This window comes from Triturus cristatus, chromosome 4_1 (assembly GCF_964204655.1).
Source record: "Triturus cristatus chromosome 4_1, aTriCri1.1, whole genome shotgun sequence".
Lineage (NCBI taxonomy): Eukaryota > Metazoa > Chordata > Amphibia > Caudata > Salamandridae > Triturus > Triturus cristatus.
In genome coordinates, this window is record NC_140585.1 from 173250469 (window position 1) to 173272919 (window position 22451).

The 22451-nt window shown below is 46.5% G+C and overlaps 2 protein-coding genes across 6 annotated transcripts in view; one reads left to right on the forward strand and one right to left on the reverse strand.

The window, feature by feature from the left end:
* The window catches only part of LOC146853830 (membrane-spanning 4-domains subfamily A member 4A-like), a 227779-nt gene that overhangs the window by 194087 nt on the left and 11241 nt on the right, over positions 1-22451 (forward strand). The window lies entirely within an intron of this gene.
* Positions 13099-22451, reverse strand: part of LOC146853831 (serine protease FAM111A-like) — a 117989-nt gene continuing 108636 nt past the window's right edge. For all 5 annotated transcript variants that reach the window (XM_085651822.1, XM_085651824.1, XM_085651823.1 and 2 more), the window contains one exon: positions 13099-20487. In XM_085651822.1, coding sequence (XP_085507948.1) covers positions 18535-20487 — 1953 coding nt within the window. In that variant the 3' untranslated portion in view covers positions 13099-18534. The remainder of the gene's footprint in view (positions 20488-22451) is intronic.

Sequence of the window (22451 nt, forward strand, 5' to 3'; positions counted from 1 at the left end):
ATTTTGAGGACAACGAGGATGAGTCAGGCCAGCCAGAGGGCAACGCAGCTAGAGTGCCAACTGCAATCGATGGGAGAGAGAGACGGGCAGAGATCACATCCAACTATTTCTGAGTAAGTAAGGGGACACAGCGAGTTGTGAGCAGTCATGACGTAGTTTTAATGTGGCACCACGCCATGAACACATGATCAGGCCAATCTGGCAATATACCATCCATAGTATGTCCAGGGTTACGTCACCCATTGTGAAGTGGCTAGGCAGGGCTACATCAATGTTTGCGCATACGCGCTGCAGTGGTGGATTGCACGGCCTGTGCATCCTCACTAGAGCCAACCCCAAGACGCCTGCTGCTCCTGCGTGTTTCTGGGACGGGGGGTGTGATGCTGCTGCTGGTGTCGATGCTCTCCGCAGCATCCCCTGCAGCAGTTGTCGACGCCTGACTAGTCAATAGCACCCCTAGTGCACTTGTCACCTGCACCATCCCCCGAGACAGGTCGCTGCAGCACTGTGTTAGGCCCTCCTGCATCGTCACAGAGCGCCGGCACAGTAGAGAAGTGGCAGTTGCCAGACGGTTGAGTGCCCTGCTGGTAGTGTCCCTTCTCTGGCGTTCCCGGCGCCGTGCCTCGATGTCAGCATCTAATTTGCTGCACAACTGCTGGATAGACTGGGACATGTCCCGAATGCCCGCAGCCATGCCGCTAATGTTAGTGTCCATGTTGACTAATGTTGTCTTCATCACCCGCATGTGCCTCTGGACTGACATGACTGCCTTTGATTGCAGGCGCTGTTGCTTTAACATTTGGCCCTCGAGCCCCAAGAAGACACCATGGCCGTCAGTGGGTGCTGGTGGACTCTGGACACGCGACCTGCGGCGCCCTCTTGCTTCCGTCTGTGCTGCCTGTGAGGTGTGGGGCACAGTGGCATGGCTCCCTTCCTGGGGCCCGGTGCGGTCTTCTGGGCCCATGCTGTCGTCTGACGAGGTGTCTAAGGCTCGTAGCCTGGCTGCTGGACGCCTCCTCATTCTCACGCCTGCAAGCGGAGATGTGGCCGGTGAATCGAACATGAGTGGCGATGCTGGCTCTGGTGGTGGTGATGCTGGCTCTCGGTGAGGTGATGCTGGCTCTGTGTGCGGCGAGGCTGGCTGTGTTGGTGGTGCGGCTGCCAGTGGGCCTGCTCCCTGGTCTGCACTTGTGCTGGCTAGAGGTGATTTATGTGGCCGGTGTGCCGTCTCTCCTGCAGCATGCCCTGTCCTGCATGATGTCACATCTGTGGACAGAAATACAACATTGGCTCAGTGTCCCCGAAGGGCTGCATTGCAAGCGTCACAATAAATCAATTCACATTCCAATATGTCCCCTGTCTCCTTGTGCCTCGAGTGCGTGACATGCCTTGTTGCCCTGTAACATTTACGTCATGGTTAGTGTTGCCCTGACTACATCTCCCGGAATGCATTGCCTGTCTGCACTGACACGTGTGGACTGCAGTGTGATTCTCGTTTCACATTTGGGGGATGTGGGATAGGGGTTGGGGGGGCTACATTGCTGTGCTTTCGTCTTACCTTGGTGTGTTGCGGCTCTGGCAGAGCTGTCGGCGTCCCCAAGTCCCACGACGCTCTCTTGCTCGATTGTGGCCGCCACCAGCTCCTCCAGTTCGGTGAGGGCAGGTGCCCTGTTGGTTCCACCTCCGGTCTGGCTGGCCTCCTTCTGGATGTCGCCCATCTTCCTCTTGGTTACAATCCGGAGGTCATACCAGCGCTTTTTGAGGACCTCAATGTCCCTGTGGGTCACTCCCACAGCATTGACCTGCGCCTGGATGGCCAGCCATATGTTGCGCTTTTCCACCTCAGGCACTTGCAGGGATTGCCTCCCAAACAGCTTCTGGTGCTGCTTCACGACCTCCTCCACCAGCACCTGGAGTTCCTTGGGGCTGAATTTCAGCTTCCTCCTCCTTTCCCCTCCGTCTTTCTGTGTTCTCTGGCTGGACATGCTGTTCGTTTCCCGCTCGCACATGCAACTGCTCCCTGCCTCTCCTCTGCACTCCAAGCCTCTCCAGGGTCGGCTAATTATGTACACCTGCCTGGGTGTGGCCACTTCGGCTAATTGTGTACACCTGCCTGGGTGTGGGCAGTTCCTGGTTGGGTGGGCTGTTGTTGCACAGGATTCGCTGTTTCGTCAAGTCATGTGATGTTATTTACCGAATCCGTACATACCGATTCGGTATTTTCCGATTCGGTAGATACCACCTCGGTATTTTCCGAATCGGTAGATACCACCTCGGTATTTTCCGAATCGGTAATTATCACCTCGGTATTTACCGAATCGGTGAATTCCGATTCGTATTTACCGAATGTTACCGAATCGGTAACTGTTACCGAATTTTTACCTACATATAACTTACCGTTTCTAATTTACCGATTCGGTACGGCTCGGTATTTAAGAACCGGTAAAATGTATTTACCTACATGAGGCCCTAGGTCTTTTAGTTGTCCGTGAGCCTGATTCCATTGACGTGCTAAGCACTCCTGAAGCGGGCGCATGTGTAGTCTCGCGTGTGGGACTATGAACATGCAGGAGGCCATCATGCCTATCAACTGCATGAACACTCGCGCCGGAAGGGAGTGTTGAAGTTTGAATTTGGAGATCAGCAGTTGCATGCTGTTGATTCTCACTTGAGTCGGCTGAGCTGTGGCAGCCAGAGTGTCGATTGTTGCGCCCAAGTACTGTTGTACGTGCGCAGGTTGGAGATGTGATTTCGGGTAGTTTAGTGAGAATCCCAGATCGTGAAGAAGGTGAATGGTGTGGGACATGTGGGTGGCACATTGTTGTGCTGACTTGGACTGAATTAGCCAGTCGTCCAGATAGGGGAAGACGTGAATGTTTTGTCTTCGCAGATGCGCGGCCACTGTTGCCAGGCATTTGGTAAACACCCTGGGTGCTGTTGTTACTCCGAAGGGGAGAACTTTGAACTGATAGTGATTCCCTTCGATAGTGAACCTGAGGTATTTCCTGTGTGAAGGGTGTATGGGTATGTGGAAGTATGCATCCTTTAGGTCTAGCGTGGCTAGGAAATCTCCCTGACTGAGTAGTGGGAGAACCTGTTGTAGTGTGAGCATATGGAAGTGCTCTGACAGAATGTACTGGTTTAGGGGTCGCAGGTCTAGAATAGGTCTGAGCGAGCCGTCCTTTTTTGGGATTAAGAAGTACAGAGAGTACACCCCTGTTCCCTGCTGGTTGATGGGCACTACCTCTATTGCTCCTTTGGTGAGCATAGCTAGCACTTCTTGCTGTAATAATGCTAAGTGCTCGGCTGACATAGGACGGTGCTTTGGTGGTATGTCTGGTGGAGTGGACGTTAGTTCTAGACAGTACCCGTGCTGTATAATGTCCCTGACCCACCTGTCTGTGGTGATGTTTTTCCACGCAGACAGGAACCGCTGGAGTCTTCCCCCGACAGGTGTTATGTGGTCAGGGGTAAGGAGAGGGCGTCACTGTTTGTTTTTTGGAGGACCGGGTGTTGCCATAACCACGTCCCCTGCCTTTGGTGCTGGATCCACGATATCCGCCACTGTTATTTTTGTCATAGGTGCTTTGCGTGCCACCTTTGGCATACTGCTGCTGTGATCCCTGACCTCTTGTTGCTCCCCTATTTCCGGCGCGACGAAAGGAGCCACTACGAAATTGCTGCGTCTGCAGAGCCCCCATGGATTTCGCAGTGTCAGTGTCTTTCTTTATCTTTTCTAGGGTAGTGTCAACGTCTGGCCCAAATAAGTATTCTGTGTTAACTGGTAAGTTCAGGATATTGTTTTGGATCTCTGGCTTGAAACCTGAGATACGTAACCAGGCATGGCGTCGTAGCATGACGCTTGTGTTTATTGCCCTAGCCGCTGTGTCAGCTGCGTCAAGTGCGCATTTTATGGATGCGTTAGTGAGGAGTTGTCCTTCTCTGATGAGTAGCTCTGCTGACTCTTTATACTCATCTGGTAGATGTTGGAGCAGTGACTCTAGCATGTCGTAATGTGACCTGTCATAACGTGCCAGGAGTGCCTGTGTGTTTGCAATGCGCAGGATGTTAGCTGCTTGCGCTGCAATGCGTTTGCCCGATGTTTCCAGCACTTTTGACTCTTTGTCTGGGGGAGGAGCATCACCAGTTGTTTGTGAGTGTGCTCTCTTGCGAGCATTGGCAACCACCATGGAGTCCAATGGCAACTGGCCTCTAATGTATTTGGGGTCACCGGGTGCAGGCTTGTATTTTTTTTCGATCCTTGGATTTAACACCCGTGCTCATGTGGTATCTTTGAAAAAGTCTTTGGCAGGTTTGAGAACCCCCTTTAACATGGGCAGAGTTTTGACAGTCCTTTCTGAAGACGCGAAAGTGTCAAGCAAGAAGTCTTCCTCAATGGCATCAGAATGGAGTTCCACCCCATGATGAGCAGCAGCCCGTTCGATGAGGGCATTAAAGGCAGCAGTGTCCTCTGTGGGAGACGTTTTTACGTTATATAGCTGCGCATCCTGTGTGTGTGGCGCGGCACCTTGGTCTGTGGGGTCATCCCATGCCTGATCCGGGTCTTGTAGGTGCTCCTCAGGATCTGGGTCCTCAGGGTAGATGGGATCGTCCCCGCAATAGTCCTCCAGTGCGTTCGATTCGGAATGCGTTGGAGAAAAGGTTTGCGGATTTGGATGGAGGGGTTGGAAGTGTTCCTGGAGCACAGGTTCCGGTCCCGCTGGCATTTTCCGCTTTAGAGGAATTTTGTAGGGCTCCTCTTCCCTAACTGGTGTGATTTTGCACTTGTGGAGCATTAACCTGCCAGTGTCGGCGTCGATAAATTGCGGACCCGACGAGTCATGCTCTGTTGGATCAGAGATGGTGGACTGTGTGTGGATGACACGTGTCCGAATTTGGAAGAGTTTCGGCGCCGAGGGCGGTGGCAACCCAAACGTAAGGTTGGTCGGCTCCGATTGCGCTTTTGAGGTTTTGTTGGGGCCCGAGATGGAGTGGAGGGCTGCCCGTTCACGGGTGCGTTGTAAAGATGTGGAGACCTGCTGCACAGTGAACGCAGATGGTGGTTTAATGGGCAGTGTAGTGATAGTCGTCGAGGCCGGCCCCGACTTTTTTGCAGAAAGTGGGTCGTCGGTCCGAAGGGAGGTATCAACGCTTGACGTAGTCGAGGACTTTGTCGGCGCCTTTGCTGTAGATGTCGACGTAGCTGGTGCGGCCATTTTAACCGCGGAGGCTACGGCCTTCGATGTCGGCACCGAAGGTTTCGGTGTCTTGTGGTGCCCGAGGGCTTTCTTTTTCGCTCCGGCAACCGCATCTGCTGCGGTGAGCTCGGCGCCGAAGTCTCTTTGTACGCGGTCGGAGCCGGTGACCTTTTTTGGCGTCGAAGGAGCTGATGGCGTCGACGTCTTCGATCCGACCACTACCAGTTTTGCTTTCGTTTTCGAAGGGACTGGTGCGATGGATGGTTTTGGGTTTACGAACCCTGCCGTCTTCGAATATATCGGCTCTTGGAAAGTGTTCGAGGCCGGGCCGGAAGGCGGGGCCGGAGAACTATGTGTTTGGTCTTGGGTAAGGCCTGATGGCGATCCCTCGACCGAAGCCGTATGACGACGAACTGTTTCGGCCTCCGTTTCGACGGATTGGCCTAGCTCCTCGGGAGAGCTGTCTTCCTCGGCCCCGTAGGCCTCTTCGTAGTCTCCGACCTCGTCGATGTTTTCTTCGCGTTGAAAGATCGCTTCATCATCGTCCTCCGAACGGGAATCGTGTTCGGAAGCGGGGCTAGAGTTTATTTCTTCCACGCTCTCGGCGTCCTCGTCCTCGGTGCTGAATATGTTGGTTGGGGCAGGCGTCGCTTGCTGGGCCTCGAGTCTCGCTGCCCTTCGATTCCGTAGAGTCTTTTTGGATCTGAATCGGGCACAGGCCATGCATTTCGATTCGTCGTGATCCGGCGATAGACATTTATTACAGACCGGGTGGACGTCGATATGTGGGTACTTCGCGTGGCATAACAGGCACCTCTTGAATGGAGTCCTCGATTCCATCGTCGATCGAGCTTCGACGGTCGTGACCGAACCGAAAGTTGTAAGAAGGTGCTAGACACTAAAGTAAGTACTCGTGACCGAACGGAAACAGTACCGACGAAAACTAAAGGCCTTTTGGCCTAAAACTGAATATTCCTAAGTTGAGCTAAGATAACACATCTGAACACAATGGCGGAAAAAAACAATCTAAGGATGGAGAGGATGCCCATGCGCACTGTAGTCCAGGGGAGGAGCCACCTATCTCGTGATACTTCGAAGACTCTTCCAGGACAACAATGTGCAATCATCCGGACCCAACACTAGGCGGCGATCTATGCACAGATATGAATTCAGCAGCCCACATGCCTCGAACGTGATAATACTTTCTGGGGCATCCTTTGGCTCTGTAAATCGGGCATTCCAGCCATATACTGGGGTTCAGGCCTTCCTTCTAGACCTCCAGGGAAGGTGCCTTGGGATCCTTCTAGGCACTCTGTGTGTCTCTTTTGGCGATAACAAGACCTGACCAAAGCAGGGCACGCTGATATCTGTTGCAATCGATATCATCTGTGATATGCAACAAGGCAGGCCATGGAGTCTGCAGCCAGGCCAATGCCAGAACTCCCTCCAGGCAAAGACCTCTTCCCTTCAGGGATTAACACTCTGCATCCCCAAATCGTGTCTAAAGTCGCTCTTCTCTCTCTGGCAGCACAGACAGTTTGCAGAAGAAAATCAGCCCTTGCCTCCACAATCGCTCCCTGGTAAAGTAAACTCTATTGAGATGTTGTAGTTGAATTAGCCGATACTGGGACATGGTAGCTGTCTCCCTCGGCGAAGACAGCGCCTCCCTCAGCTCTCATCCTGCAAGGGGCCTATATCTCCAACCACGCCTCCCACAAGGGTCTGAAGGAGTTAGGTGCATTAACCACCAGGGATTTGTAAATGCTGGATATCCGGTGTTCCGAGATATTGGTTGATAAGGTCTTACCCTCCACAGGATTGAGCTTTGGTTTTGCAGCCGAGGTGGAAAGGTAGGGTGTGCGAGATCACTGAAGCTGTAAGAACTTGAAGAATTGAGTGCATTGGAGGTTGAACTCTTCCCGGAGTTCGCTGAATGACTTGGGGGAATTATTGTGGAGCACGTCACCCAGCGAAGATATTCCAATAGGGTCCCAATGGAGAAAGCCCTGCAACCTCACCGCAGAGCAATACCCACTCAAGAGTCTCCACTGTGAGCCGGCCCTTCCATTGCATGGCTGCCATCAATTCTCTCCAAAACCTTAGAACCACCCGAATAGCTGGAGGCAGCCCATGGGGCTCCGTAGCCCCCATATTAAGTGTTGGAGAGGGGTCTCGCCAAGTGCCCAACCCTCTGACACAGAGGCAAGATCTTGGAACCCTCCTAACCACATAAAATTCAAAACTGCCAGCTGAGCCGCCCTGTAAAAGGAGTGGATATTGGTGTGGCAATACCGCCATCATAGGTCGATTTACAGCATTTGGACAATGCAACAGGTGTCAGACCTTGGCTCCACAGAAAAACCTGCTAAAGCAAATCTATGCATGCAAAGAGAGATGCACAGATGGGGAACGGGATGTTTAGTAGTTGATATAACAAGCAGGGCAGTGCCATCATTTTGAAAATAGCAGACTTCCCCGGCAAAGAGAGGGGCAGGGGAGCATGAAACTTGAAATTCACAGTCAGTCTGTCTAGTTGGAGCTGAATACTGACCTCCCACACCCTGGCTTCATCTCTAGTGACGTACACCCACAAATATCAGAACCCTTCCAGCAAAATTGCCCACCTCAACTCTGGAGCACCATTAACCACCACGTAGACTGAGAACTTGCTAAGGCTAACCCATAACCAAGAGAAGTCTCTGTAGAACTGCAGCATGTCAAGCACGCGTGGCCCCGACAATCCAAGGTCAGTGAGGAACAAAAGCCCATCATCCGCATATAAAGCGATACATTTCTCCATCCCTGGACTCCATTCAATCCCCTCAGCTGTGCATTCAATCTGGCCCATTCTGCCAAAGGATCCATTACCAGAGAGAAGAGATGGGGTGACAAGGGGCACTCAATACGGAAAATCCCAGAGGTGGCCCCTTTCACCCTTACCTGGGCCATAAGATCTGTGTCTAGGAGGCCTACATAACTGATGTACTTGGGTCCAAAGTTCATTTTGTCAGGAAGGAAAACAAATGGCCACCCCACAGAGTCAAAAGCTTTTATGTTATGTTAAGCGCACGGATACTCGGAAGTGTCCCGGTGCGAAAGCCAAATGAAGGAGATAGAGGGGCATTGACCAGGCAAGGTTACTTGAAAACCAAGGTTTCTAGATGCTCGTAGGGCAGAGCATTCCAGGCCTTCGCTGCTCTGACAGAGAGGGAGCTACCTTCCGTTCTGACAAGACGGTACCTGGGTATAACAGCGAGGCACTGTCCCGTGGAGCGTAGATGTCTAGGTGGCACACAGAACTCAAAACGTCTCCTGAGATACACAGGCCCCGCATTGTAGAGAGCACCAGGGGCAAGCATAAGGGCCTTGAACAAAACACGTTGGACCACCGGAAGCCAGTGCAAATCCCCAAGTCTGCCTAGTGCTAGACCTGCCAGGAATACCCAGTAATGCTCTAGCAGTCGCGTTCTGGACAATCTGCAGCTTTTTTAGCTGATATACATGAAGACCAATGTAAAGAGCATTGGCGTAATCCAAAAGCGAGAGAGAGCACGGGTCACCATTTCTTTAGCCACTTTGGGCAGAAGACGTAGAAATCTCTTTAGGAGTTTCAGTGTGCCGAAGCACACTCCAGTTAATTTATTAATCTGCGGTAGAAATCTGAGGTCCTCACTGAACCAGACCCCCACGTTTTTTGCCGCACTCCCCATTGACTTAGGGATGGGGTAACCCAGGGGCCAAATGCCCTCTCTAAAATGCGTGGGAAAGGAGCACCTCAGATTTCTCCTCATTACCTTTGAGTTGGGCCTGCGCTAACCATTTAAAAACTTCCGCAAGGCAATTTTTGGCAACATGCGGGGATGGATCATTTTTTCTTCCACGTGAAGAGGAGCTGGGTACCATCAGCATACGCTATGATCTTAGCACCCAGCTGCTCTGCCAGATATATGAGCAGCGTCATATAGACATTAAACAGAAGAGGACTCAAGGTAGAGTCTTGAGGAACCCCTGTAGTCAGTAGGAGAATGGAGGCAGACACACTTGCTGTGTTCTATTCGCCAGAAAGGATTAAATCCATTCCAACACCAAATCAGAGATGCCAATGTAAGACAGCCAGGCCAAAAGTTGACGGTGTGGCACGGAGTCAAGTGCGGCAGAGAGGTCTAATAGAAGGAGTAGTTTCTTACCTGTAACTCCATTTCTGTAGTAGGGGTATCTCTGTGATAGTCATAATCACGTGAATAGTCCCGCCCATGTGCGTGGACCCCAGAGCACTTCAATAGATATATAGTCTCTTAAGGTGTCTTCCATTGCAGTCCTGCATAGACACTTAAGAGATAATAAAAGACAATAATGCAGCCTGAAAACACCAGGCTACTCTGGCCATTACTTCATCCTGAATTGAAAAGGATAGCCAGGTAACAGTCACATTCAACTATTTCACTAAGTTCCACACATAGAGAAACTCCCCTTCACAAAAATCCCTTTTTCATGATAGAGATGAAGGGTTGGACAGACAAGCCCCATAGGCTGCCATTATATGTCTGCAAGTCGATACCGTGCCTTTAAGGATCCTTCCAGAGACCCTCGGTATCCCAAGATGCACAGCCAAAGGCCAGTTACTTTCAGTTCTTTTTCAAGGTGTATAAATAAAGGCCTGGTGCATCAGGATATCACTGTTTCATCCACCGGGGAGGAGGGCGGGTTGCTTATGACTATCACAGAGATACCCCTACTACAGAACTGGAGCTGCAGGTAAGAAACTACTCTGTAGTAGGGGATCTCTGTGTATAGTCATAATCATGTGAATAGAATGGCAAGCCCATCCAAAAAAACAACCCCAGCAGTGGAAGAAACAAACACACACACTAAGGTGCAAATAGAATACGCAGCGAAGCCTGCCCAACCTGATCATCTGCCCTGGCATCAGAGTCCAGGCAGTAGTGTTTAGCAAAGGTATGGACTGACTTCCAAGTGGCAGCCTTACAGCATTCCAAAATAGGTACGCTATGAAGTAAAGGCGCAGCAGCTGCTTTACCTCAGGAAAAATTAGACCTAGGCTCACTAAGCAAAGGCTTGTCAGCTTTCTGATAACACAGCTGAATACAGGAAAACAAGCAACCCAGAAACAGATAGTTCGGAGGTAGCTATACCAGATCAGACCGAGCCATAAATTACAGATAGCTGTTCTGAACTACGGATATCGTAATTCTTGTCCAAAAATAAAATTGCAGGCAGTGTAACAGTACTTGTTACATAAAACTCTGACACAACTTTAGGAAGGAACCAAGATTGAGTCCTCATAACTACCCTAGAGGAATGAAAACCGTATAAGGTTCTGTACAACATAAGCCTGAAGCACGCTGACCCTGCGGGCAGAAGTTATAGACGCAATGAAAGCAGTCGTCCAGGACAGATGCTGAAGAAAAAACCTTACGGAAGGGTTCAAAGGGTTCCTTCATCAGTTGTGACAGGGCTACATGCAATTCCCAGGAAGGAACACTTCCTTCAATCCTTCAAGAAAATCTCCAATGACTGGGATTTTCAACAAATTTTTGTGAAGGACATTTCCTATAAGCAGTCAAAACCGCCAGATGAACTACTATGGAATGACAATGAAAACCAGAGCAAGCCAAGAGCGGTAAGTAAGGAAGGAGGACATCTTCCTTACAGGAGGCAGGATCCAAGTCCTTAAAAACATACCAGATGTAAAATCTCGTCTCGAATGCGCATAGGACATGCGTGTAGATGGAAGCTTGACCTTCATCCATTCTTTTTCTTTTTTTTAATAAAATCTCCATGTCCGCACTGTACGGGCTCAGGAGCCCTGCCGCTAACTGCAACAACAAGAGGCCGGAGTGTACTCTCTGTCCGACAAACTACTTCAGATGGTCCGGCCTGCACCAAAGACGGAGAAAATGACAGGTCTACTCCTAGATGTCAGCTTTTGACGTCGCGTCGACCGAAGTTTTGGGTCGACGGAGAGCATATCGGTGCCATACCTGCTCCGGACGTCGCCGTCCTCGACACTGATCGGAACCGCGTCGTTTTTCAGTCGCGTTCCTACTGGGGAGAAACCCAGAGGTCATAGCATGGGACTTGGTAGAGGACCTACCCTCTCCTTACCCAGAGGCTGAAGAAGATGCCTTCAATCTTCCCTGCTCCAACCCTGGGAGCCGAATCTTCTCCCTGTCCGCAGGGTGCCTGGAAAAGATTTTATAGAGAAGACAGGTGTCAAAGACATAAGACACAGGCAAGCACAGAATACAAACTCTGAGCTTCAGCTTTGGCCTTTATTTCAACTGCAGAAAGTCTGCCAAAAAACAACAGCAGAATGTAGATAAAGGCCAAAGATGTCGAGTGAAACTGCAAACATCCAACCCTGACCAACCCTCAAAACTGATTCTGGTCAGTTCTTCCCCTGGTCTTGGCTCCAAACTGTCTAGGGTGACAAAAGGTCAGGTTCCTTCATGTGTGTGCTGCAGGCAGTCCTTTGAAATGTAATCAAAACAGGGCCCAACTCCTCCCCAGACATTCTGTCAGCAAGCCCCTCTGACTTTGTTCCTATGTCTGGAAGCAATTCACAAAACACCGCAGGAGAGCCATGCAAAATCATGTGAGGCAGAACACTGGCAGAAAATGGCAGTTTAAAAATGCACAACAGGTTGCAGTGGTAGGCATGATGCCTGATTTCAACGGCTGCTTTAATGGCTGTTATGTTATGTAGACTTGTAGAGCGCACATACCATCCGTGAGGGTATCCAGGAGCTAAAGCAGATGTGTATGCTTATCGGGAGCTCAGAGTAGTACCGCGGGAAAGAAGGGGATCTAGTTGAAGAGCCAGGTCTTCAGTTTCTTGCAAAAGTTGAGTAGGGACGGAGAAGTCATGATGTGTTGGGGAGGCCCACTAACAGGATTTAATTTACAGGCCCGAGTACATGTAGTACCATATACTAGGGATGCACAAGTAAATTAAATGTACCAATCAGGTGCAGGCCATTTTTACAATATCTTAAGGAGAGAGCACAAGCACGTCAGCACTGATGGTGCACTTTTTCTCCGGCTAGAGTCCTAAAAGTAAAATAAAATGGGTTCAGCAAAGGAAGGCGAAAATCTGGGGTCACTGTGCAGAAAAGGGCCAGCACATGTGAATTGAATTTCAGACAGAAATTGCATTAACTGTTGTGATGGAAAACTGTCGCTAATGTGGTAACTCACGTCAGCTTCCAGCAGATCATTATGTACCATCTTCTGAAGGAGAAAGTAAATGCTGCGAAGACAGGTGAATTTAATTGTTAATTAAGCCTTATTGGCAGTGACAAATTCCAAGTAAACAAACAGCATTTTCTATACTGTAGTGTCCATATAGATATCACATTTTGTTGTGGGGTGGAATGACACACAATCATTCTTATATTTTACTAAATCAAGCGACTCAACAAAAATATCCATTAAAAAATAGTTTAGTCGATTGGTTTTTAAAAATACAACTTTTATTTCATAATATAAATTGTTACATATTTTACGGATAATGCCCTAGGTCTATTGGTTTAGACCTCTAGCCCAATTACATAAGGACTGAGTTCAATGCACTATGCTGAGAAAGGCAAGTCTGCAAGTCTTGCAGGTGAAGACCTGCATTCTGATTCTGGTAAACAAAACATCCCCTCTCCTGGGGATGCAGTGGCATTCAGGAAACACACCTTTCATACTTACAATGTCACCCTTAACCTCTTGAGTGCCCATGACGAGCTGGTCTCGTCATGGGCCGCGGTTGCGCTGTGCCCATGACGAGACCAGCTCGTCATGAACCCCGCCCGCTAATAGAAAGCCCGGCACAGGAGGGGGAAAGGGCGGGGCACTCAAGGGGTTAAACATCTGTACTAATAATGACACAATGTAGGTTTAAAAACTTTTATTGCAATATTCAATGAAATAATACATGTGCTATGACCACAGAACATATGAGGCAGACTGCTATAAGAGTTACTAGAAGAATGAACACGATGAATGCTTCTACCATAGCTCACAGCACCAGATTTCCTAATTCCCACACCCACCCTTATCACTCTCCATGCACTACTCTGTGAGTATAAGAATAATATAACATTGCCTGCAGGGGAAGTGCTACAGTTTTCACTCTGCATACCTACCACACAGAGGGCCTCTGTGTAATCAGACTTTCAGCCGTCAAGGCATGGCAGGGAAGAGAGAGTCTCCTGTGATCAGAATTCAGCTGAACTCAATTCTAGCTCCATGTGTCCAACCCAGGAAGGACAGCAGCCAGTAATCTGGAATCAGATGTCTCTCTGGACAGGTCAGTTCGAATACCTCTCTACCCTTGAATGGTCCAGCCCCAGTTTTTATATAACAAACTGATTATTGCCTAATCTAACTGTTTGTGGGCGACAGACAGGACAGTGATGCAATGGAAAATTACAACCAGATCCAGTGTTCGAGAGGAGTCACCTCTGTGCATATATCATTGTTAAATCTCGCATATGTACCAGATGACCTTGTAACACAGATATTCAAGGATACTTTGATCAAACTCCAGTCTCGTATGCTACTGATAAATTAACAGGAAAATGTTATTGTTTAAGCTGAATTGCTCATGTCATAAGAAAATGTAAAATTACACAATTAAACCTGACAGAGGAGAATCACTAGAATCAGGATGCATACTTTTTTAAGGATGGAGTCTGGTGCAGGAATGTATATCATCCCCCTCCTTGTGCGTCGGTGGTGACGTTACACATGTAACAAGTGTTAAAAGAATGTAGCCAACAATTTGGCAAAATCACATTTGATATAAAACTGATTATTAAAAACAAGCATAAGTGATATAAAAACATCAAAAAGATACATATCTTAAAAACATAACTATGCATAGCATTTGCTACATTCCATGACTCAAAAGCTTTGCACATTTACATATATATACACATACATACACACACAACTACAATTGCATAGCAGGTGCATCAAAAGAACATTATTACTTGTAAAGCCTGGCATGGTTCAAGCTTTGCATCTATAAAGAAAATGGTCACAATAAGACACAGTAAAAGGTACATTTAAGGACTTTAAGCCAATTTGGCATGATATTTTAATGAGCCAATTAAAAAATATATAATTTACTGTTTTTCCTTAACAGTCCAAACTACATCACTTTTCAAGAACCAAAAACATTCTTTACAGTTTTTTTAATAACTATAATGATCATTGGTCAGCATATGTGGTGCTACCAAGTATATTAATTATCTTTGTTCAACGACTCTAATGGTGTTCAAACAGAACAGACAATATGTGTTTTTTGGAAAAGGATACACCGCCACCTCAGGGCAATAATTAAATAAGTGAATCCCATCACTAGATATCCTTTCTCCTCATAGGTACTATCTAGGTTATTGGATGTACTTTTCAATTAGTCTTAGTTATTTTTAAAAAAATGCTTTGGATTTAAAAAAAAAAAAAAATCCATATAGTTACACAGCTCTTTTAGCCCTAATTATTGCCCTGAAAAAATGGTGTTCCCTTTGCAGCTAAAAACGGTTGGCTGTTTCTTTTATAAATATAGAAGTATCCTACATGATCAGGTGTGTCTTGCCTCGTGACTGCAATTGGATTGGATTATAACAAATATGCATTTATTTGACAAACTATTGACTATTGCTGAGCAGCTGAGGTCAATATTTCCATATTACCACTTTTCTTTTGTCATTTAAAGATTTAGATGAGAAAGAAATGGTTGTGCAAATGTGATTTCACTAGTCTACACCAAACTGGCTCCATATCAGACTCTTAGGTTGATGTCTGATGGATCGTCCCAAGATAGTGGTTTGAGCCTACTTTTTGTGTCCCTAGATTTGGTAAGCTTTTCCTAGAGTCAAACAAATTTACTTTGACACAGCAGTTGTTTTGATGTCCCAGATAAAGTATTGAATTTTGTACGAATATAAGCTTTTATAAAAGAGGTAACGCTTACACTGCACATTTCAATACATACTTCATATGAACTAGCAAGAATGCAAATTAAACATTCACCATGCTCATATGTATATCAGTAGTGTACGGAATGTAATTATTTAGGTGGGCAACTGCTCACTTCAAGGAATAAATCACAACTATTCATAAAGTCACTACATTAACTTGAGCTTTTCATCCATTGGGTTTTGTGACAGCCTGACTAAGAAGACGAAAGCTGGGGACTAGTCAGGTATCACCGAACATTTCCTGTGACAGGGGAGGCCACTTTGAAGTAAACTAAGTTCCTGGGCTCACCCCACGGGTGGTCCTGGCAGAAAAATAAAAATACCACTTTGACATTTTTCACTTCTCATCAGGGCTAATCTGAGCTATTGCTGAAGAGCCAATGCAAATTATCCTCCAGGAGCTTCAGGTATGGAAAATGTATCTTTATTAAATGTACTTTTTCTTAACATTTATTAAAAATCCAACTTCGCCTTTGACTTTAAAAATAGTCCTTTAATCAATTTTGAGCTAGTCCCTAACTGGAGACACCAGAATTCATATTTCTTCCCAGTGTTTCTGTATAGACCAGCCCGATCTTTCTTACAGTAAAATAGCATTTGAGTGCTAGTCACTGCAAGATATATTTACTTTAATTTTCTGTATACCCTACTTTTAAATATTTTACACTCTGCCTTGTGGACAACATGGCCAAGATAGGGTGGACTAATTATTAGTCAAAAGGAAGGTTTTCTCCTATCAAAAAGGGTTATTTTGACAGGTTGCACTGCAGAATTTACACTGCAACCGCCAGTCTACACTGGGAAGGTTTGAAGCCATGTTAGTGCATTCACCATAGTGGATGGCAGAATAGGTGCTGCAGTCCACAAGTGGCATTTACCTTCCTGACCTGGGATGCACTCTTTAAACCATATGCTAGAAACGTGCAGGCAATTTAAATGTCCCAATCTAGGATAAGCCAATTTAACAAAGTTTAAAGGGGAGCACAGGCGCTTTATTACTGGTTAGCAGGGGTAAAGTGCACACTGTTCTAAAGCCATCAAAACAGATACAGCAAAAATCTGAGGGGGGACATCACACAAAAAAGGTAATTTCCTGCAGATATCCTAGTGTGTCCTCATTCTGAAGGGAATAAAAGGGAAAATAGCTTTGAGCTGTGCCTTGTATTCATATGCCACTTAGAGATGAGATGTCTAAGCACAATGATCTTTCTTTAGAATTGCATACACCAAAAGAAATCTATCAACTTTTCCAAATTGTCACAAATTCTGAGACGCTGATTAGCAGACTGGCTCTGCAGACATTCATTCCCGAGTGAACAGTCCACAAGTATATCATATTTTACAATGATATGGTTATAACAAGAACATTGGTATTGTTATGAGATAGATAGCGTGCTCCCTAACCATTGCTAATACATTAAATAACCGCAAAGTGAAAATGGTGTTGGTTTTCACAAAATAAAAAAGCTTTCATGCCCAATGTACACACCTCACTATAGAAGGTTGGAGGAAATTGGATGAGAAAAATGTAAAAATACTATTGTATTTCATGAGAATGTAGAAAGAGAATTGAGACTGCACTGTAAACACATTTCCATGTGTGTCAGGAAACGTTTGTGAATCCCCAGAAATGCAGAAATGTGGAAAACTGTAAAATAAAACCTACGATTTGCAGATCTTCCTATGGAAATTTTGTGAATTGGACACAAAATGAAATAACCCATTGAACCAACATTGTAAAATAATATTTTGGTTTTTCTTCCAAAACTAAATGACAGAAAATAAAAAAGGCATGGATCCAACTGAAATTTAACTCCATATTTAGAAGGGATCATGAGATCAAGTTGTATGTGTTCAATGGATGCAAATGCTTTTGATTAGGGCTCACCCACAACAATGGCATATAAACACAGAACAACATCTGCACTTAATGTACTTTTGCTTAAGCTAAACAGTTACAAATTATACAGCTCCAGAATATGGGCTCTGCAGCAAACGGTATGGTCTCCAAAAAGGATATTGTTGCCTGCGGTCTGGGATGTTGCAGCCAGGGTAACCTGGCTCGTTTAATTTGATTTATTGGTGTTAGTTACTCCTACCCTTGAGTTTTTCTCATGAACTACTCATGCAATAAAACCTTGTATTTTATGAGGTCATGAGTATGTGTATTAATGCAGACATGAAGGGTCTGTGAGAACCAGAAAGAACAGAGTCTAAAGATGGGTTGTGGTCACCTGTAGGAGAGGGTGCTGCTTGCTGTACTATACAACCAAATAGACTACGTTCATGGACTCCACTTGTTGAACACCATGATCAAACATCACTAGTGATTTCAAGCGGCTTGCTCCAGATTTGCCAGACTGCCCCAAAGAAGCTTCCTCCTCAACTTGATAAATTAAAACATACTGTGCATGAAAAATATTGTGGGGCTGATATACTCCAATAAAAGATTGAGATGATAACCAAGGTCATTAAATTGTCCTGGACAGAGAATATACATAATCAACTCAAAACAAAGCACCCTCTGAATATTAAGGGTACAGTGTAAGCAGGAGCCAGGGTTTGCATTATTGAAGTTCCTCTACATCATACGCAAAGCTTCAGTATCTGAGAAGTGAATACAGGTGGTGATGGCTTCTTTGATGTTCTGGTGATAATTGCGGAGGGCTGTTTTGTGAGCTGCTCTGGCCGGCAGGGTTATTGGTGGCATGCCATCATTTCTCCAGTTGGTGGCAGTTGCGCCAGGTGGTCCTGAGTTCTGGGGTGTACCATCTGGCAGGGTTGGAGGTCTTGTTGGATTTAGAAGGTTTCAGTGGGTGACTGTCAGTGCTTTCTGTGATCCAGGTGGTGAAGTTCCGGACGCCCCGATCGAGGTCTGTTGAGGCCTCGGGTTGGGAGGTGGGGAGTGCCTGTGACCACTGAGTTTTGGTGACCTTACTCCAGCTGCAGTGGGAGGAGATCTTATGCCTGGTGATGGTGTGCTGGGCGTCGGTGATGGTGAAGTGTACAATAATGCGGTCAGTCCAGGTGAGTTCTGTGGTGTGGCTGAAGGTAAAAATTGGGTAGAGTCTGTGTATGGCTTTGTGCAGGGGTTTAGTGACCAGTTGCATGAGGCGGATGTTGTTCAGGTTCTCCAGGAGGGCGGTGGAGTTCGCATAAGTGGGGTTGTCGATGTGGAAATTGAGGTCGCGAGTAGGATGTAGTGGTGCGAGTCGATTGCTGTGGGGGCGATAAGATTGGGGATGGCATCACAGAACAAGAGGATATTCAAATATCAACTTGGAAACAAATCACTATTGAATCTGCATACGTTTGCGATATTGGTCTACTTTCTGCTCGAATCACGTGTTGGAGCACTCCATGGTCTCCTCATCACTCAGGTTACCCTGACTGCCAGTGTCCATGGAGTCATCATCAATGCAAGTAACATTTCTGTTATTCTCATCAATCCTGGCAGGCTCATATACCAGAGATTCATAAAGCTCACCATTTTTATTTTTAATATCTGAACAGATTTCTTTAACCAACCACCCAAACTCAATCATGCTGAGCTTCTTTCTGTTTAAATTAAATCTATAACCAGCAGCGTGCATGGCTACAAGGCGGCCAGAGGAATCAAACACTGGCGAGCCTGAAGAACCGTGAAAAAAACTAGTATCATAGGTCACTGTTTGGGGACTACTCATTTCTTTGAAACTTTCTTTTGTAAACATGTGAATGCAAGAGATCCTTCCCCCTTCTGTGTCACAGTTAGGGTGAAGGTCACCTTGCTCTATTCCCTCTTCCAGACGCCTCTTTAGTTCTGGGTGGCGTTGCATGAAAGGTATCACGGTGCAGGCATCGGTGGCCTTCTCCTTCCCATCTGGGTGGCCGATGACGTAAACCAAGCCGTTGTATGGTGGTTCAAAAATATGGGGCATCAAGCCAGGGGGAAACAACTGCTCACTTTCTTCCTTAATTTTCAGAAGAGCATAGTCAAGAGCCTTGTCAGAGGGTCCTAACCAAGGTTCAATGGAGTACAAGTTACGTTTTTCAAGGTGTTGCTCTTCGTAAGAAAAAGAAACCTTAGTGGAATCCTTTATACTTTTAGGCCACGCCTCTTCCGGAACTCCTTCTCCAACGATGCCTTGGATGACGTGGTGGCAGGTAAGAATATAGCCACCTCCCAGAACAAAGCAAGAGGCTGAACCTTGGTTTCCATTGTTGTTCCATGTGATATAACCCACTGAACGGCTGCGGTCAGCTAACATTTTATGAACTCTCACTAGGGTTGAGTTAGCAGTCCTTTTACTAAATTCTTCCTTCTCCAGTTTCAGTATGTCTAGTGGATTTTTTTCCTGCCTTCTCGCCTCTTCCTCTATACCCTCTTTAATCTGGTTCCCTTGATCTGTCAGACAAGGGTAATGTTGTAGGAGGGACTGTGGAAAAGGTTGCAGCCTGTTCTCAGTTGGTGAGATTAATGGCTCAGAGGTTTGGTCAGAGGCGGCATGCACAACTTTCTTTTTTTGGGGATTGGACGTTTCCACCTCAAATGCTTTTTTGGCGCAGGTGTCAACTACATATTCAGGATCATATGTATTTTTTCCTTCTACCATCTTCCACTCTGTGCTTTGTACAAGGAATGGCAGAAAGCGACCATCCTGGCACAGAGCATCGCGGAAGGATTCCCCTTTAGCAGCAAAAACGCAAAGTGAATATTTAGATTTATGGAGGACATTTGACAAAAGAATCCTCCTTTTTTGGGTGCCTTTGGCACGGACATAAAAAGTGACAAACTCATTCACCCCCCCATCATATGCACGGTAATGCTCCCTTGAAAAGTTGTCTTCTACGACACCAGAAGCCCCTTTCTTGCTTAATGGATAAAAGCACATCTCAAACTGTGTCCCTTCTTCAAGGCACTTTAGTGGCATCCCTAAATTTACAAACCCAACCGGACCTTGCTTGGCCAATAAATGGAGCTCTTTATTTTCATTCTTCTCCTTCTGTTTTTGAACAATATCCAGTGTATTGAGGGCAGAGTAGATGCTACAGTTTGCTTTGCCTCTTACTATATGTGTTCCATTAATTCCATCAAGACATAATTCAAATTGAATTTCTTTGTCTTCTCCAGCGTCCACATTGGCACATTCAGGCTTTCCATGATCGCTCAGCTTGCCTCCCACCGCTGTGTTGGTGACATCCCTTAGGCATCGCTGTGTACATCCACCTCCCTTGATGCTCCCCTTATTGGATTGTGCACGTGATCCCATGGCCTTTGCGATGGCTGAACTTCCTTCCGTGTCTGTCGATTTCTGTAAAAAAATATATATATATATTGAAGTGAAAGATAATGGCAATGACATGTAAAGTCGTCTATAACGCCATAATTATAAAGAAAGTTAAATCTACTTGTCTTGATGCGTGCAAAGGAGTATTTTCCTTTGACTAAAAAAACAAAACTTTTGACTCCATGACTTGCTCTGTACCACTGGGATGAGGAAGTGGCCCGATTCATTTTCATGTGAGCCTTGGCTCCAGGGCTTGCATACAATGCTTTGAGAAGTCTTACCATATGATGCTCCTCTGACCTCCAGAATGAACCTGTGCCATGGTGCCTTGAGTAACACGTATTGAAAAGTTACTACATTGCAAGCTCACACAGAAGGCTGCAACTCCAGGACCTATTTTAAATTCCTTAAAAGGTCTTGGCCCTTCAGACTGCCCTGCAACACCGTGGCCTGTGGCTGCATGTTACCTGTAAGTCTTCTAGGGAAACACGGAACTCTGGCTTACCTGCCACCATTTAATAATTCCGAGAATTCGGGAAAAGGAAGCACTTCACCGAGATTTACTTTTGTGCCAACTTAAATTCTTGAGGACCTGTTAGGGCAGCCAATTGCTTGCCCAGGCCCTAAAGACGTTGGTGACGATAGGATTTGTTGCCACTCAGAGCATCTATTTCAACACGTCATTGTGCCCTCAGGGAAGTCTGACTCATGTCCCAAAAAGAATAACTCTCCCATCAACCAAGGTTCCACGTTACTTTTGGAGCATTTGTATGCTTGTGAATGCACACTGACTATTTCCTGGTGAATGTGGATCAACCAATGCAATAAGGTAGATCACTTAGAGACGACGAAGATGCTCTGTGTTTCAAAGGAAGAACCTAGTACTGATGGACCGTCTCTGGCAGCGATCTTTCCCTACAGAAGAATGCTGCTGCTGATGGGGAAAGAGAATTTTTTTTTTTATCTTTCCCATCACAAAGTAGTCAGTACAACTGACTCCCCACTGACCCAGACCTGCAATCTTCTTCCATTTTGCTCTCAAAACTTCCTTGTAATCAAAATGCCCATTGAAGACGTGCGCTGGAGAAGGGGCATCTTAATTGGTTTTAATTTCTCTTATTTGCTTTTAAAGTCATTGCGTCATTACGTTCAATTTTGGGAAATCATCTGGGGCCTTAGCACGGTAGCTGTTTTAATTTAAAGCTGCACTTTGCGCTTTACCTTTTGCATGCCTGGAACCAGCAGGACCCTCCCACCCTGCTCCACCGCGGGTTGTCCCATTTGTGTGGAGGGAGCCGGGGTCAAAAGGTTTCTCATTACCGGTCGGAAGGCAGGGGGGCAGAGTCGCACGGTTACCAGTCTAGCTGCTTAACTTATCTAAGATGCATGACTGCCATGACGCGCAGCAGACGCTCGCCGTTGGTGTGCCAAAGGAAAGCCAATCTGTGCCCGTCCATGCCAGAACGTCGCCAGGGATCCTGGATCTTATGAGGTAAAAGGAACCCCAAACCCCCACCGTCTGTACTATTCAGCTGAATCTTTGCACCAAATCAGCATACAGAAATCCGAAAAACGTCCACTACAGCTTGCCTGCCCCAACCAGTATCCATATACCCTTGAAGGTCCAGTGGCCTGCCTCGATTTTCATTTCCACGGCAACCCCGAAATGACCACATTACCAGGGAAAGCTAAGAGACCCAATACACCAAGACACGACCTAAACGGCTTTCTTTGTAATGTTAGCTCATTAGCCAAGCACTCAATCGAGATATGGGATAGGATTACCTCTCAGTCCCCGGATATCTGCTTTCTCACAGAAACTTGGTTTACCGCCGCTAATCTCCCAACTGTCGAGTTAGCCATTCCGGTTAGCTACAAATTAATTCATCTCGACAGAGAAGGAAAATCGGGTGGTGGCATCGCTATAGCCTTCAAAGACACCTTAAATGTGACTTGGATTTCAATCATAAGCAATAAGTCTATGGAGA